Source organism: Eleutherodactylus coqui, chromosome 1 (genome assembly GCF_035609145.1).
Source record: "Eleutherodactylus coqui strain aEleCoq1 chromosome 1, aEleCoq1.hap1, whole genome shotgun sequence".
Taxonomy (NCBI): Eukaryota; Metazoa; Chordata; class Amphibia; order Anura; family Eleutherodactylidae; genus Eleutherodactylus; species Eleutherodactylus coqui.
Genome location: NC_089837.1, coordinates 319125987 through 319139383, shown reverse-complemented (window position 1 = coordinate 319139383; position 13397 = coordinate 319125987). Strand labels below are relative to the sequence as shown.

Sequence of the window (13397 nt, the reverse complement as noted above, 5' to 3'; positions counted from 1 at the left end):
TTACATGCAAATGAAGCTAATAAGCTACTAATAGGCATTAGTGACCATTAGCAGCTTATGCAAAATGATCATTTAAACTCTCATTCTCCCTATCTTTTGAACAAATTTTGAGCGATCATCTTTGCGTGTAAATAGGGCTTAAAGGGGTGGTCTCGCGAAACCAAGTGGGGGTATACACTTCCGTATGGCCATATTAATGCACTTTGTAATGTACATTGTGCATTAAATATGAGCCATACAGAAGTTATTCCACTTACCTGCTCCGTTGCTAGCGTCCTCGTCTCCATGGTTCCGTCTAAATTCGCTGGCAGCTTGCTTTTTTAGACGCGCTTGCGCAGTCCGGTCTTCTCCATTCAGCACGAGCCGCTTCAGTGTGCTCCCCGCTACAGCTCTTCTGCGCATGCGCAGACGAGCTGTCACTGCTCGGGAGCGCGCTGAAGCGGCCATTCTGCACCATCCTCTGTTAGAGGAAGGTGCAGAAACTGGAGCTGCCCAGCGGAGAAGACCAGCCCAGCCCAGCAGCCCCGAGAAGCCTCCCAGGTAAGTGATGGGTCGGGGGGGGCTGCCGCTGCGCCGGGCTGCGCCGGGGGGGGGCTGCCGCTGCGCCGGGGGGGGGCTGCCGCTGCGTCGGGGGGGCTGTCGCTAGGCCGGGGGGGCTGCCGCTGCGCCGGGGGAGCTAGCGCTAGGCCGGGGGGGCTGTCGCTAGGCCGGGGGGGCTAGCGCTAGGCCGGGGGGGCTGTCGCTGCGATGGGGGGGGCTGTCGCTGCGCCGGGGGAGCTAGCGCTAGGCCGGGGGGGGCTGTCGCTGCGATGGGGGGGGCTGTCGCTAGGCCGGGGGAGCTAGCGCTAGGCCGGGGGGGCTGTCGCTGCGATGGGGGGGGCTGTCGCTAGGCCGGGGGGGCTGTCGCTGCGCCGGGGGAGCTAGCGCTAGGCCGGGGGGGCTGTCGCTGCGATGGGGGGGGCTGTCGCTAGGCCGGGGGGGCTGTCGCTGCGCCGGGGGAACTAGCGCTGGGGAGCCGGGGGCTAGCGCCGGTTACCTGCTGTCTGGTCGGCGGCTGCGGGGCGTCTGGTCGGCGGCTGCGATGCGTCCGGTTGCCATGGAGACACCGCTGGCGGCGTCTCGGGAGCGCGTACGTCGGGCTGCAGCGAGCGACTGGGAAAGAGCCGGCGGCCATCTTGAGGAAACTTTTATAACTTGCTGAAACGCTGGAACGGTAAGTACGAACCAGCTAGAAATGTCATTTACAGGGGGGCTTAGTAATGTGTACTTAATGGGGGGGACTGGGCAAAAAAAAAAATTAACTGCTTCCTCGAGACATCTCCTTTAAGAGTCTTCTCGTTAAGACGTAGGAAATGGAAGCTAAAGGAATATTTATCCAATTGATGATTTCGGCTGATAAGAAGCGCTAGTAACCAAGTTTTACTATCTGTCAGTATGAACATCTTTAGGACAGTCTGAGTTGTTTTGCAGTCTGCAGTACATACAGTGCATGTTCATGAGTTTATAGATATTATTTATGCAGCATCATTAACTATGGCACAATGTTATGTCCAACAATAAAGATCAGTTAACTGCCCTTGTGAAAATGTACAAAAGTACAAACATAGCAGTAAAAGTCCATGGAAAAGGTATTAAAGGGGTTGTCCCGCGGCAGCAAGTGGGTCTATACACTTCTGTATGGCCATAATAATGCACTTTGTAATGTACATTGTGCATTAATTATGAGCCATACAGAAGTTATAAAAAGTTTTTCACTTACCTGCTCCGTTGCTGGCGTCCTCGTTCCCATGGAGCCGACTAATTTTCGCCCTCCGATGGCCAAATTAGCCGCGCTTGCGCAGTCCGGGTCTTCTGCAGTCTTCTATGGGGCCGCTCGTGTAGAATGCCGGCTCCGTGTAGCTCCGCCCCGTCACGTGCCGATTCCAGCCAATCAGGAGGCTGGAATCGGCAATGGACCGCACAGAAGCCCTGCGGTCCACGGAGACAGAGGATCCCGGCGGCCATCTTCAGCAGGTAAGTATGAAGACGCCGGACCGCCGGGATTCAGGTAAGCGCTGTGCGGGTTGTTTTTTTAACCCCTGCATCGGGGTTGTCTCGCGCCGAACGGGGGGGGGGGTTAAAAAAAAAAAAAAAACCCGTTTCGGCGCGGGACAACCCCTTTAAATAACAGTGTATGCATAATAAGTCCTATGTTATTAAACAACTGTATCAGTAAAAAACCAAATTACACTTTGTTTAAAGGCCATTTACACGGATGATTATTGTGCACAATTCGTTCAAATGAACACATTTCCGCGATAATCTTTGCGTCTAAATACAAAGCCGTCATTTACTATTAGTTTACAGTTCGTTGGTCGCTCACTTTCAGTTGGCATGGATCAATTGCTGGATCGCTGACTCCTCGCTGTGTGTAAACGCACCCACTCAGTGTATCATATAGAATGTGAAGCGCTGAGCGAGAAGCCAACGGTGATCTCTGCCTGTCTAAACACTCTGCAACAACCTAGCGGTGATGTCGGCACCTGTAATGTCCCGTCTAAATGGGACATTAGCTGTGAAAATATTAGATAATATCATAATTTCCCCATTGTTTTTTTGGCAGGAAAAAGAGATAATGAAAGAGATATTTAACAATGGTCCAGTGCAAGGTATGTAGTCTAACGGATCTTTCTGCTATACTGTCCAATAGAGGAACATTTCTACTTTATTTGCTGGTTGAATAAACTCATGGGTAAATTATACTTTTTTGAGAGGCTCTCAGCCTGCAGTACATGTACCTCAGCGGGGGACTCTGGGAGAATGGGGAAAAAAATAAAACTTCCTAGTGTCCAGCAGAATTTAATTTCTGGTAGTTAGAGCGCTGCCATGCGAGGCGACATGCTTACACAGTAAGCACATAAGCTGTTAAAGCTCATCCAGCTCCGGACGCCAGCTCTCCTCCCAAGTTGTGCCTGCTCTGCCACGGCCTCTGCTATACGTGACCCCCTGCTGAAGTTATCATGTTCCTTCTCTTATACAGGGCTAAAGCATTGTTATGGGGGTCAGTAAACGAAGGAGTCTGTAACTTTTACATGCTCTTATATGGGGTCTGGCATTTTAGAGGTACAGTGGCTCAGTGGTTAGCACGGTAGCCCTGCAGCGCTAGCCTCCTGAGTTCAAATTCAAGTAGGGCAACATCTGAATGGACTTTTTGTGTTCTTCCCATCTTTGTATTGTTCAGGTTTCCTCCTACGCTTCAAAAAAGTACTGATAGGTCATATTGGCGTGATGCAATTTTGACAATAGCGTGTATGTGTTTCAGATAGGGAGTTTAGATTGTGAACTCCAAAGGGAACAGGGAGTGTTGAAAAATGTGTACAACTCTGCAGAGCTATATAAGCACCATAAATAAATATATATAGATCGCTCTACACTGGTTGAACTAGTCTGGGGTCTGTATACAGGGTTCGGCTGAGGTGTATATAAAAGGGGATATGGCCTGGGGTCTATCTTTATTTAGGGGGTCTAGTGTGTTGTCTGTATCCATTTTGGGGTCTACTGAAAGGAGGTCAAGTACTATTTGTGATACAGAATGTCATCTGTTGGAGACGTGTCTTAAATAAGCTGGGCATAAGGAAAAAAAGTTGTATCATGACACAATGCATTACACGACAGACACCGATGGCACCCAACCAAAGGCTTATAATGGTCTCCTTCGGGGTACTGACATGGTTTATGTCATTTTGACAACAACAATGCCCCTACAGTATTACATGATTCTTCCCATCAAATCTGAAGGAACTACAGAGCCTGCGACAACTGTGTGAGCATAGCCTTACTTTGCTAATGAAGCATATAGAAGTTCACAATACTATTTATCAGAGTCCACAAGATGCATTATAATACAGAGCAGGAGTTAGTGGGTTTACTGCAGGGAATAAATGGGAGTTTATCAAAGTAATTGCATTGCTAGAACCTGCTTCTCTTCAGTTGTTGGCTAGTTCAGGGCCATTAAGGTGAAATTCTCTTTAACTGATACTTGTATAAAATGCAAAGTTCACAATTGTTTGAGATAGGAATATAACACTTACTAAAGCCGGTCTCACACAAACGAGTCAGATTCCGCATGCGGGAGCCCACAGCTGAATCCTGCTCTGACCCCGGCCGGCGACCCTGTGTACCTTATGTTCTTGTACTGCGGATGACCATGGACGCACTCCACTGGTCATGTGCAGTACAGGTTGTTCTTTTTTTTTTTAGATTTGTTTTTCCCGCAGCAATGATTACTAGGCGATAATGCAGGTACCAGCGGACTATCCGCTGGGGCCTCCATTGACTTCAATCGAGTTCGCAGCAAGATAGAGCATACAGCGATTTTTCTTCCGCCCACGGAATTCTCAGTTTGTTTCTGCAAGAGTGATGGAAAAAGCAAACTAACATACCTTAAAGCATGCTGCTTGCAGCGGATCCTCCCTGCGGCCGCCGGCTGCAGAGTCCGCGATAGACATCCAGTCATGTGAGATCGGCCTAACTTAAATTTTAAACTTTTTTTTTGTTTTCCTTTTCTTTATCGTTTACAAATTCTTTTTTCTGCCATAGCTATAATGGAAGTGCATGAAGACTTCTTTATGTACCAGAGCGGTATCTATAGACACACTCCAGTGATGATCGGAGAAGAGGAGCGATACCGCCGTCATGGCACACATTCAGTTAGAGTCATTGGGTAAGTAAAGGGTGTGATCCTTTAGATGGATGGATATAAATGCTGACAATACGTAGGGAACTTAGTGCATTCATTATAAATAATTGATTATTCTAAAAAGTGATCTCACATTTGAGAGATTATGCACATAGGTGAATTTACCAAATGAATAATGGCCTTTTCACAGTGACTTTCATACTATTTGTAGTGTTGGATGTTTGACACCTATTCATCAGGGGTTTTCCAAGGAAATACTATTGATGACTTAATCATTAGGATAGGTCATCAATAGTTGATTGGCCAGGGTCCGCCGCTTGGGCCCCCAAGCTGTCAGCTCCGCAATAACAAAGGTCGGAGCGGAAGCCTCTGTCCTGACCTCCGTGTAGTGGCCGGCGCTTGTAACAGCAGGCATGGAATCAATAGGAGCTATGCTGCAGTTACAAGCGCCGGCCAAAACAAGGGAGGTCGGCGCGAAGGCTTCCGCTCCAAATACACAGAGGTCGGAGCTGAAGCCTCCACTCCGACCTCCTTAAAGTGGCCGGCGCTTGTAACTGCAGGCACAGCTCCTATTGATTTTAATGAGAGCCGTGCCTGCAGTTACAAGCGCCTGCCACTAAACAGAGGTTGGCACGTAGGCTTCCGTTCTGACCTCTGTGTTATTACAGTGCTGACAGCATGCGCCTGCTCAGCTGATTGGTTGAGGGCCCGAGTGTTTTACTGGAAAACTCCTTTAACTTTTCTTGAGTCACATGCGGCAAAATAAAAAGGTCTGTCCTGACCCCCAAAAGATATTTGGAAATTTTCTTGGATCATTCGTCTTCATTTTCCTCTCTTATTAATTATGTAATAACCTTTAAGTAGCCCTGATATAAATGTCTAGCCCTTAAAGCGTCACTAACTTGTCAAACAGCTTGTGTTTATATGATCGCCATGTGATCATTAGCAAAACTGCTATGTACTTTATTTACCTAAAATGCCGCTTTTATGCTGAAATATCCCTTTAAGTGCCGTCTCCCTTCCACCTGCCTTGCTGTCCACTGTCTGCTAACACTTGATTGACAAGGGAACTCTAGGAGGGTACAGTAGGTGATGAGTCATCATGTTTATTAAATTGTATGGAGAGAGCAGAGGGAGGGGGGAGAGACACACCGAGAGCTGCAAGTAGAGATAATGGTGAGATCTTCTGCTGTTTGTACACAGGTACACTGCTAAATCTTTCTGTTCACTTCTGTCTGATGAAGTTATGTCTTTGTGTGTTTGTGTGTGTAATAGGTATTTAAAAAGCAAGAGCTCTGTAGTTATATGTATGCAGTCTATGGACACAGGGCACAGCAGCAGTTCCTTCCACGAGTACTAAGGGAGGTAGATATATAGCCCGCACAAGGAAAATTGGGGGAAAATGCAGGATACAAGTAATATAATGGCCAGAAAGCGTTAATTCTCATATATACACACATAGCAGCTTATTCTTAAATGTTATCTGAAATCGCAGTTACGTGTTAAAGCGGCCGCACACGAGCGCATTTGTGGCCACAAAGTCTGCAGCCAAATGCGCCGTAAATAGAACCCATTGATTTCAATTGGTTCCTTCACACGTGTTTTTTTCCTGCACGCATTTCGAGTTGTACACCGAAGTCCCACGTCTTCTCACAATTGCGCAGTTCACTGTATGATATCGTGGGGTTGAACATTTGGGCCTACCAGTCAGCTGACCCGCCTACCAAGTCAGTTGGCCTGCTAATTAAGTAGTCTGCCCCACCTACTCAAACAAGATCCTGGCAACGCAAAAAAAGTACAGTAAAAAGCACCAGTACTGGTTCTGCATAGTGAATATATGTCACGCAATAGCGAGCATATATGTGCTTGTGCCTGTGTGCGGACACTCTTAAAGGGAACCTATCATATGACTAAAGCACCATAAACCAACTTAGGTGACTGTCTCTCACTAACGAGGTGACAGGGAGACAGATGCTGTATTTTTTTATACTAGCCTGCTTGCTGGATCCCGTCGTGCCCGCTGCTGCAGTCTGTGCGGCGCATGAAAATCTGACTCTTTTTTTACAGTCCTTTGCGCATGCTCTCCTTTACAATTCTATGGGAGAGCGTACACATGGGACTCTGAAAAGATTTAGATTTCCATCAGGAGCGCAGACGTCATCGGCGGGAACCTGGAAGCGGGTAAGTATAAAAAATGCAGCATCCGGATCCCTGTTACCTGGCCTAAAAGTACCATAAGTTAGTTAATGGTGCTCTCGGCAGGGGACAGATTCCTTTTAAATCTAAAACAGAATTCTTTGTAAGAAAACATTGGTTTGTCTGAATGACATTTGCTAAGTACATTTTAATGCAGAATAATAGCACTAGAATCTGCATGCTGGCTTTAGTGTCATGATGTTGGACTATGTCAAGTAGTTGGTAAAATAGGAAATGGCATACATGGTATGATCGTGCTCAGTGCCCACACCGAATACACAGCATGCACCACAGTACAGTGTATAATATACATTCATGGAAATAGATTCTCACTTGGAGATAAACCTTTAACCCCTTCATGACATGGCCTATTTTGGCGTTGAGGACCAAGCGATTTTTTGGTATTTTTCCATCTCCATTTTTCAAAAGCCATAACTTTTTTATTTTTCCGTGGACGCAGCCATATAAGGGCTTGTTTTTTGCGTGGCGAACTGTAGTTTTTATCGATGCCAATTTTGGGTACATAGACTATATTGTAAATTTTTTTTTTTTTTTTTTTAATGATAGCAGAGAGAGAAAACGCATCAATTCTGCCATAGATTTTTTTATTTTTTTTTACACCGTTAATCATGCAGCATAAATGAGACTTTCCATTTTTTCTGCGGACCGGTACGGTTACAACGATACCAAAATTCTAACATTTTTTTTAGGTTTTCCCACTTTTCTGCAATAAAAACCCTTTTTTTTGGAAATCTTTTTTCTATTCTAAATTGCTGCATTCAAAGTCACGTAACTTTTTTATTTTTTGATGTACAGAGCTCTATGAGGGCTTATTTTTTGCGAGACGAGCTGTAGATTTTATTGGTACCATTTTGGCGTACATACGACTTTTTTGATCACTTTTATTGCGTTTTTAGTGAGGCAAAATGCTAAAAATGAGCATTTTGCCTCAGTTTTTTAGCTTTTTTTTTAGCGTTTTTTTCGGTGCACAGTCAAAAGCATGTGCAACTTATTGTACGCATCGTTACGGACGCGACAATACCAAATATGTGGGGTTTTATTTTTTTTTTTACCTTTTTTTATGCTAATCTGAGAAAAAGCATAAAAAATTGTTTTTTTACTCTTTTTTTTACATTTTTTTTAATTCATTTTTTAAATCTTTCTTTTTTTTTACACTGTTTGTGTCCCTCTGAGGGACTTTAATCACTGCCCTGATGATCGCTGTCATAAGGCATGGCAGAGCTACTGCTCTCCCATGCCTTATCGCTCATACAGCGATCTCAGGCATAGGCAATACAGGACGCCAGTGTCTGGCGTCCTGTTGCCATGGTGACAGGCCGGGCTCTCGCGATGACATCGCGAGTTCCGGCCGGAGACACAGAGGGAGCCGCGCTCCCGCTGTGAACTCTTCCCCTGCCGCGATCTACTTATATCGCGGCAGGGAAGGGGTTAAAAGTGGCGGGCGCATCTCCGATGTCCCCCCGCTGCTGCAGCGAGACGCCGGCTGTGACTGACAGCCGGCTCCCGCTGCGGGATAGCGCTGGATCATATGTGATCCCGCGCTATCTCCAGGACGTAAGTTTACGCCCTGTTGCGGGAAGTACCCCGCTCCCAGGACGTAAACTTACGCCCTGCAGCGGGAATGGGTTAAAGACTGCTAGCACAACACAGAACAGTCGTGGCCACCAAACTTAAGACTGACACAAAGTTTCGCTTTCACAAAATGTGCTGCTTCAGTGTTTTTAGATCTTTTATTTGGATGCTTCAATTAAACACTTCATTAGTTTTTAAACTTTTATTGATAAATTCATCAAGTTTAGGCAAAGGCTCAATGTTTATCGTGTTGATCCTTTTTACAAGACTTCTGCAATTTGCTCTGGCATGCTGGGTATCAGCTGCCAGTCCAAATCCTGACTGATAGGAACTCATTCTTGGGTAATCAGTGGAGTTTCTTACAATTTCTGTGTTTTGCTTCTCCACCCACTTTTTGAGGATTGATCACAGGTTCTCAATGAGATGTGGGGAGTTTCCTGGCCATGGACCCAAAATGTCAATGTTTTGAACCACTTAGTTATCACTTTTTACTTTGTGACACGGTGCTCCATCATTCCGGGAAAAAGTGTTGCTCCTCACCAAATTGCTTCTGGATCGTTGGGAGAGGTTACTCTTGAAGGATGTTCAGATATCATTCTTTATTCATCGAAGTGTTCTTAGACAAAACTGTGAGCCCAACCCCTTGGATGGAAACTTTATCCCAGTCCTCTGCAGCCCAATCCCTGTACAGTTTTCTCTCATGAAGCCCCTTTCAGACTGTTTGGGACAGGGCTGCTCAAAGAATTTCTAGGCTCCACAAAAAATACTGGGTTCCCTTCAAGCAGTCAGGGGTGCTCAGAGAACTTTAAGCTCTGGGTGAACAGGAGCCAAGCAATAACTTATAGCACATAAGGACACTATGGAATAGATGGCCTTTACTAGTTTGCTACCACCCAATGGCTACTACGATGCAACCACTCTGAGTTCTGTTGACCCCCCCCTTCATGAGCCCATAGCAGCTGAATGTTTTGCCTCTATTTTATATACACCATTACCACTATGGTACATAAATATTTTGATGACAACCTCTACAACGTTAAAGCTTTTGGGGATTGTTTTCCCTGGCAACTTAAGTGACTTAAAAATTAATAATAAATTATAGCACTTTGAAGTGACTATGGGTTAATACAGAATATTCCTGGGGTTGCTTATGGGTTAACGCTGGGTGGTCCAGGGGTTAATGGTTTTCCATGGTGTTAACATGATCTGTGAAGGTAGTAATTTAAATTGGACAATGCCAAAATCCCTGGTGGTCCAGAGTAGTGAAGGGATCTATTCGGTTACTCATTTCATCAAGGTCCATTGAAGTGACTGCTGTCTGCGGTAAGTGCATGTGGGTCATTTACAGCATCAAACAAACTGTGTGAATACCAGATTATTCTAGGTATGCAGAAGCAAAACTTGTGACTGCCATATTTCTATCTATTTTGCAATATTTTAGGCTTCGGTGATTGTATTGCATAATTCAGTGTTTCACGATTTACATAAAGACCTGCAACAATTAAGCGATTTGGCACACACACAGTAAATATTCTGGTTCTTACGGATTAAAATACAGACAGTTTTCTACCTGTGTCCCAATCCGTCTAGCCTGCTTTGCTGTGAATTTATATGCTAGTGATCCTGGTGTCCCAGAATTTAGAGGAAGGGAGAGGCAGGAAAATTTAAAGTGATCTCCTGAGGGGACAAGGGGACATGTAGTGCCTTGTCCTGAACACTCATCTCCACCCAAAGGAGACTCTTAACACATCCTGCGCTACCCTTTCTGTGCTGGACCAGATTGGTGCCGGCTTTGTGATGTCTGGCCAAAAATAGTATTATAGGGCAGGTAGTGTAAGCAACGCAATTAATATAGAAAGGAGTATGTAACTTGTAGTGAAAAATGTGTCTGAGCTGCAGACGGCACTATAAACTGGATCTAGAGTGACCTCGCTAATTTGTAGCTTCTGTCTCCCAACATTCCACACACTGATTGCTCAAGAATGCTGCCGCAGTGGCACGCTCTAATCTTACCCATGGCCCAGATCTTGATCATATCTCAAGCTGTGCACATTACTATGGGAGCGTGGTGTCCCATCCTATCAGCTGCCACCTTCTTACATAACTATGAGACGAACTGTCAAACTATATGGAGACTCTTTGTAGCACGAATTTCAGCCACTTTAATCCCAAGCTGCAGTCCAGAGGTCTACATTGATCTACATATGACTCATTGTCACCGGTTAGGACTACAAGCTCGCCATGTAGCCCCACATCTCTGGGCCCTACCGTTAATGCTGCTATGGATTTTGCACAATATGTACTTCAGTATGCAGGCAAAAAAAAGTTTGGTGCTGTGTCCGCTAGTTCTGCTGCTCTCAGTAAGAGAGACCAAGTAATAAATCTTGTAGATATCTCTTTTAATGGCCAACAAAAGAGGTGATATTAAATAGCAAGCTTTCAAGTCTAACTATAGCCGGCCTGATGAAGAGGCCTAATTAGTCTTGAAAATTTGCTGTTTAACATCATATTTTTGTTAACCATTAAGATATATCTGCAAGAAAATTCTTCATTCTGTCTTGGTGAGAGCAGTAACATAAGATACAGGCATCGTTGGTAGGAATATTGCACATACTCCGAGGTACAAGGAAAATCTATTTGACTCTTTATTTCCTTTTTGTCTTCACAAGGTGGGGAAGAGAGATGGTTCCTAATGGACATGTACAGAAATACTGGGTAATATATGGAGTAATTTACTTTGATAGAAGTACAATAAATGGCTATTTTAGATGGTTGAACTGATTTTTACATTGCCTTTGTTTTAAAACATTATACCATTTTATACCAAGTACTACCTTGTCTCCCTGAAAATAGGTCCTACCCCAGTAATAAGACCTACCCCGGTTTTTGGGGGAGGCTTGAAATATAAGGCCTCATCCAAAAATAAGACCAACCTAGCTAACCTGCATAAAAATAAAAAATCAATACTCACCTGGTCCGCGGAGTCTTGATGGTCTCCGGCGGCGCTGCGGCAAACTGCATAATCCTCCCCGTCTGCCATATCAGCTTCTCTCTGGTGACAGGGCTTTGAATACCCCGCCTCCAGCAAAGTGATCGCTGTGATTGGCTCAGCTTTAGAAAGAAATAAAATGCTGTACATAAATCCAAAGTTGTTAACGACGTCAGTACCCACTCTCCTGACTTGACTGTATATAAGGTGTCTAATGTCTTTAAAGCATCACACTCCTTTAGTATTGTCTTGTGTCTAGTGCATGTTTCTCACTTGTGCCACTTTTTTTCTTATTTCTCAGTTGGTGGCTAATTCCTGGGGCAAAGACTGGGGAGAGAATGGATATTTCCGCATCGCTCGTGGTGAAAATGAGTGTGAAATTGAAACTTTTGTAGTTGGAGTGTGGGGAAGAGTCAGCATGGAAGATGTTTCACACAAGAAATAAGGAGCTGGCAAAACTTCAGGACTTTGTAAACTTCTAACAAGCAAATAATGGGATGTATGTAACTCTTTTCCTCCAGATCTTTCCACAGCCAGTATGTGGATGTCCTAGGTGGTTGGGTGTGTATTCAGCAAAGAAGGGGGGTTGTATTATCAGCGTGATGTGAGGGATTCAATGTCAGGGCATGTTACAACAGATTCTGTTATATAAGCTATTTACGCACAGTTATCACTGCAAATGGGCAATGAAAACAGGATGCTGTAACAGGACATCAACAAGGTTTCATTTTTAGACTGGCCAGTTAAACTAACGGTGCACCGCCCATCAGATGTTATCGCAACACATCCCTTGTACATCGGAGGTCTGGCACTCGAGAAACACATTCCTTATTTGTATAATTTAGGATGCCTCATTTGAAATCATCACATCAATTTTAGCATTTTTCTATGGTCAAATGAAAGCATTGCCACATTGGGGATGAGGGCAGGATATGTGGAGGACCTTAATAGAATTGAACTGACCCTGTGGTGCTGACACAGGGGAGATTCACAGCTTGGGGCTTTAGAGGGGATAACAGTGCGCATAATCCTATAATCTCTACAGGGATCAAAAGCGTATTGTTTGGGGCTACAAAGAAGGGGCATGCAGGCCTGTGAACCTGTCATAGACAGACATTCCCCGCCGGCCCAAAAACTGCAGGAGGATTGAGGCTTCCATGTAGGAGTCAGTTCCACCTAGGACCAAAGTTAACAATACACTTTATGGAATGAAGGCAAATAACATTAAGCCCAATGATATGTTGATCGGCTCAGTTTCCACATCTGCAAGATATCAGCTACTTTCTAATGCTTGATTAGAGTAAAAGATCATCTATGCCACATTACCATTGTATCCGCCTCACACAGCTTTTATGCCATTTTTTTTTTTATTTAATGCTCACTTTTATTAGAAACCTAAATGGTAAGGTATAAGAACACAAGATGTGAAATATATTTAGCTATTTATTAAGAGGTTTATATATAAAGACTGTTTCTATCATTTCAATACTCCCCGTACAATTGGATTTCTATTATGCATCGCACAACGATACAGTAAATGATATTTTCAACATTCCAGTTTGAATAAAAGTATTTTTTCCACCAAATATGCAAAATTGTGTTTTTAATTAAATTTAAAAAAAACCCCACAAAATTAAAAGTGTTTATATAACAAATGTTGGCAGAAGGAAAAACAAAACCTAATCATGCGTCCTATGATCCAATGCATACACATTTGCTGTTCACATCACATTAGAGCTTCGGTCAGATATATATCAGGGATACTGCTTGACATATACTGTGCCTCCAAAGGAAGACCCCAATGTATGCTAATGTATAGGCATTTAGTGGCATAGGTCACTATAGACTGCTAAAAAAAACCATACAGCGCAATATGCATTATTTTTGCAGGATGCCTCTGCATAGGAAAGTGTAGTCTACTAGCCTTCTCTATACATAAAA

At 44.3% G+C, this 13397-nt stretch overlaps 1 protein-coding gene across 1 annotated transcript in view; it reads left to right on the top strand.

Annotated features, from left to right (window-relative positions):
* TINAGL1 (tubulointerstitial nephritis antigen like 1) overlaps positions 1 to 13042 on the top strand; it is a 47418-nt gene extending 34376 nt beyond the window's left edge. The window contains exons 9-12 of the mRNA XM_066575041.1: positions 2603 to 2648; positions 4579 to 4702; positions 11137 to 11182; positions 11758 to 13042. Coding sequence (XP_066431138.1) covers positions 2603 to 2648; positions 4579 to 4702; positions 11137 to 11182; positions 11758 to 11901 — 360 coding nt within the window. The 3' untranslated portion in view covers positions 11902 to 13042. The remainder of the gene's footprint in view (positions 1 to 2602; positions 2649 to 4578; positions 4703 to 11136; positions 11183 to 11757) is intronic.
* Positions 13043 to 13397: the final 355 nt, after the last annotated feature.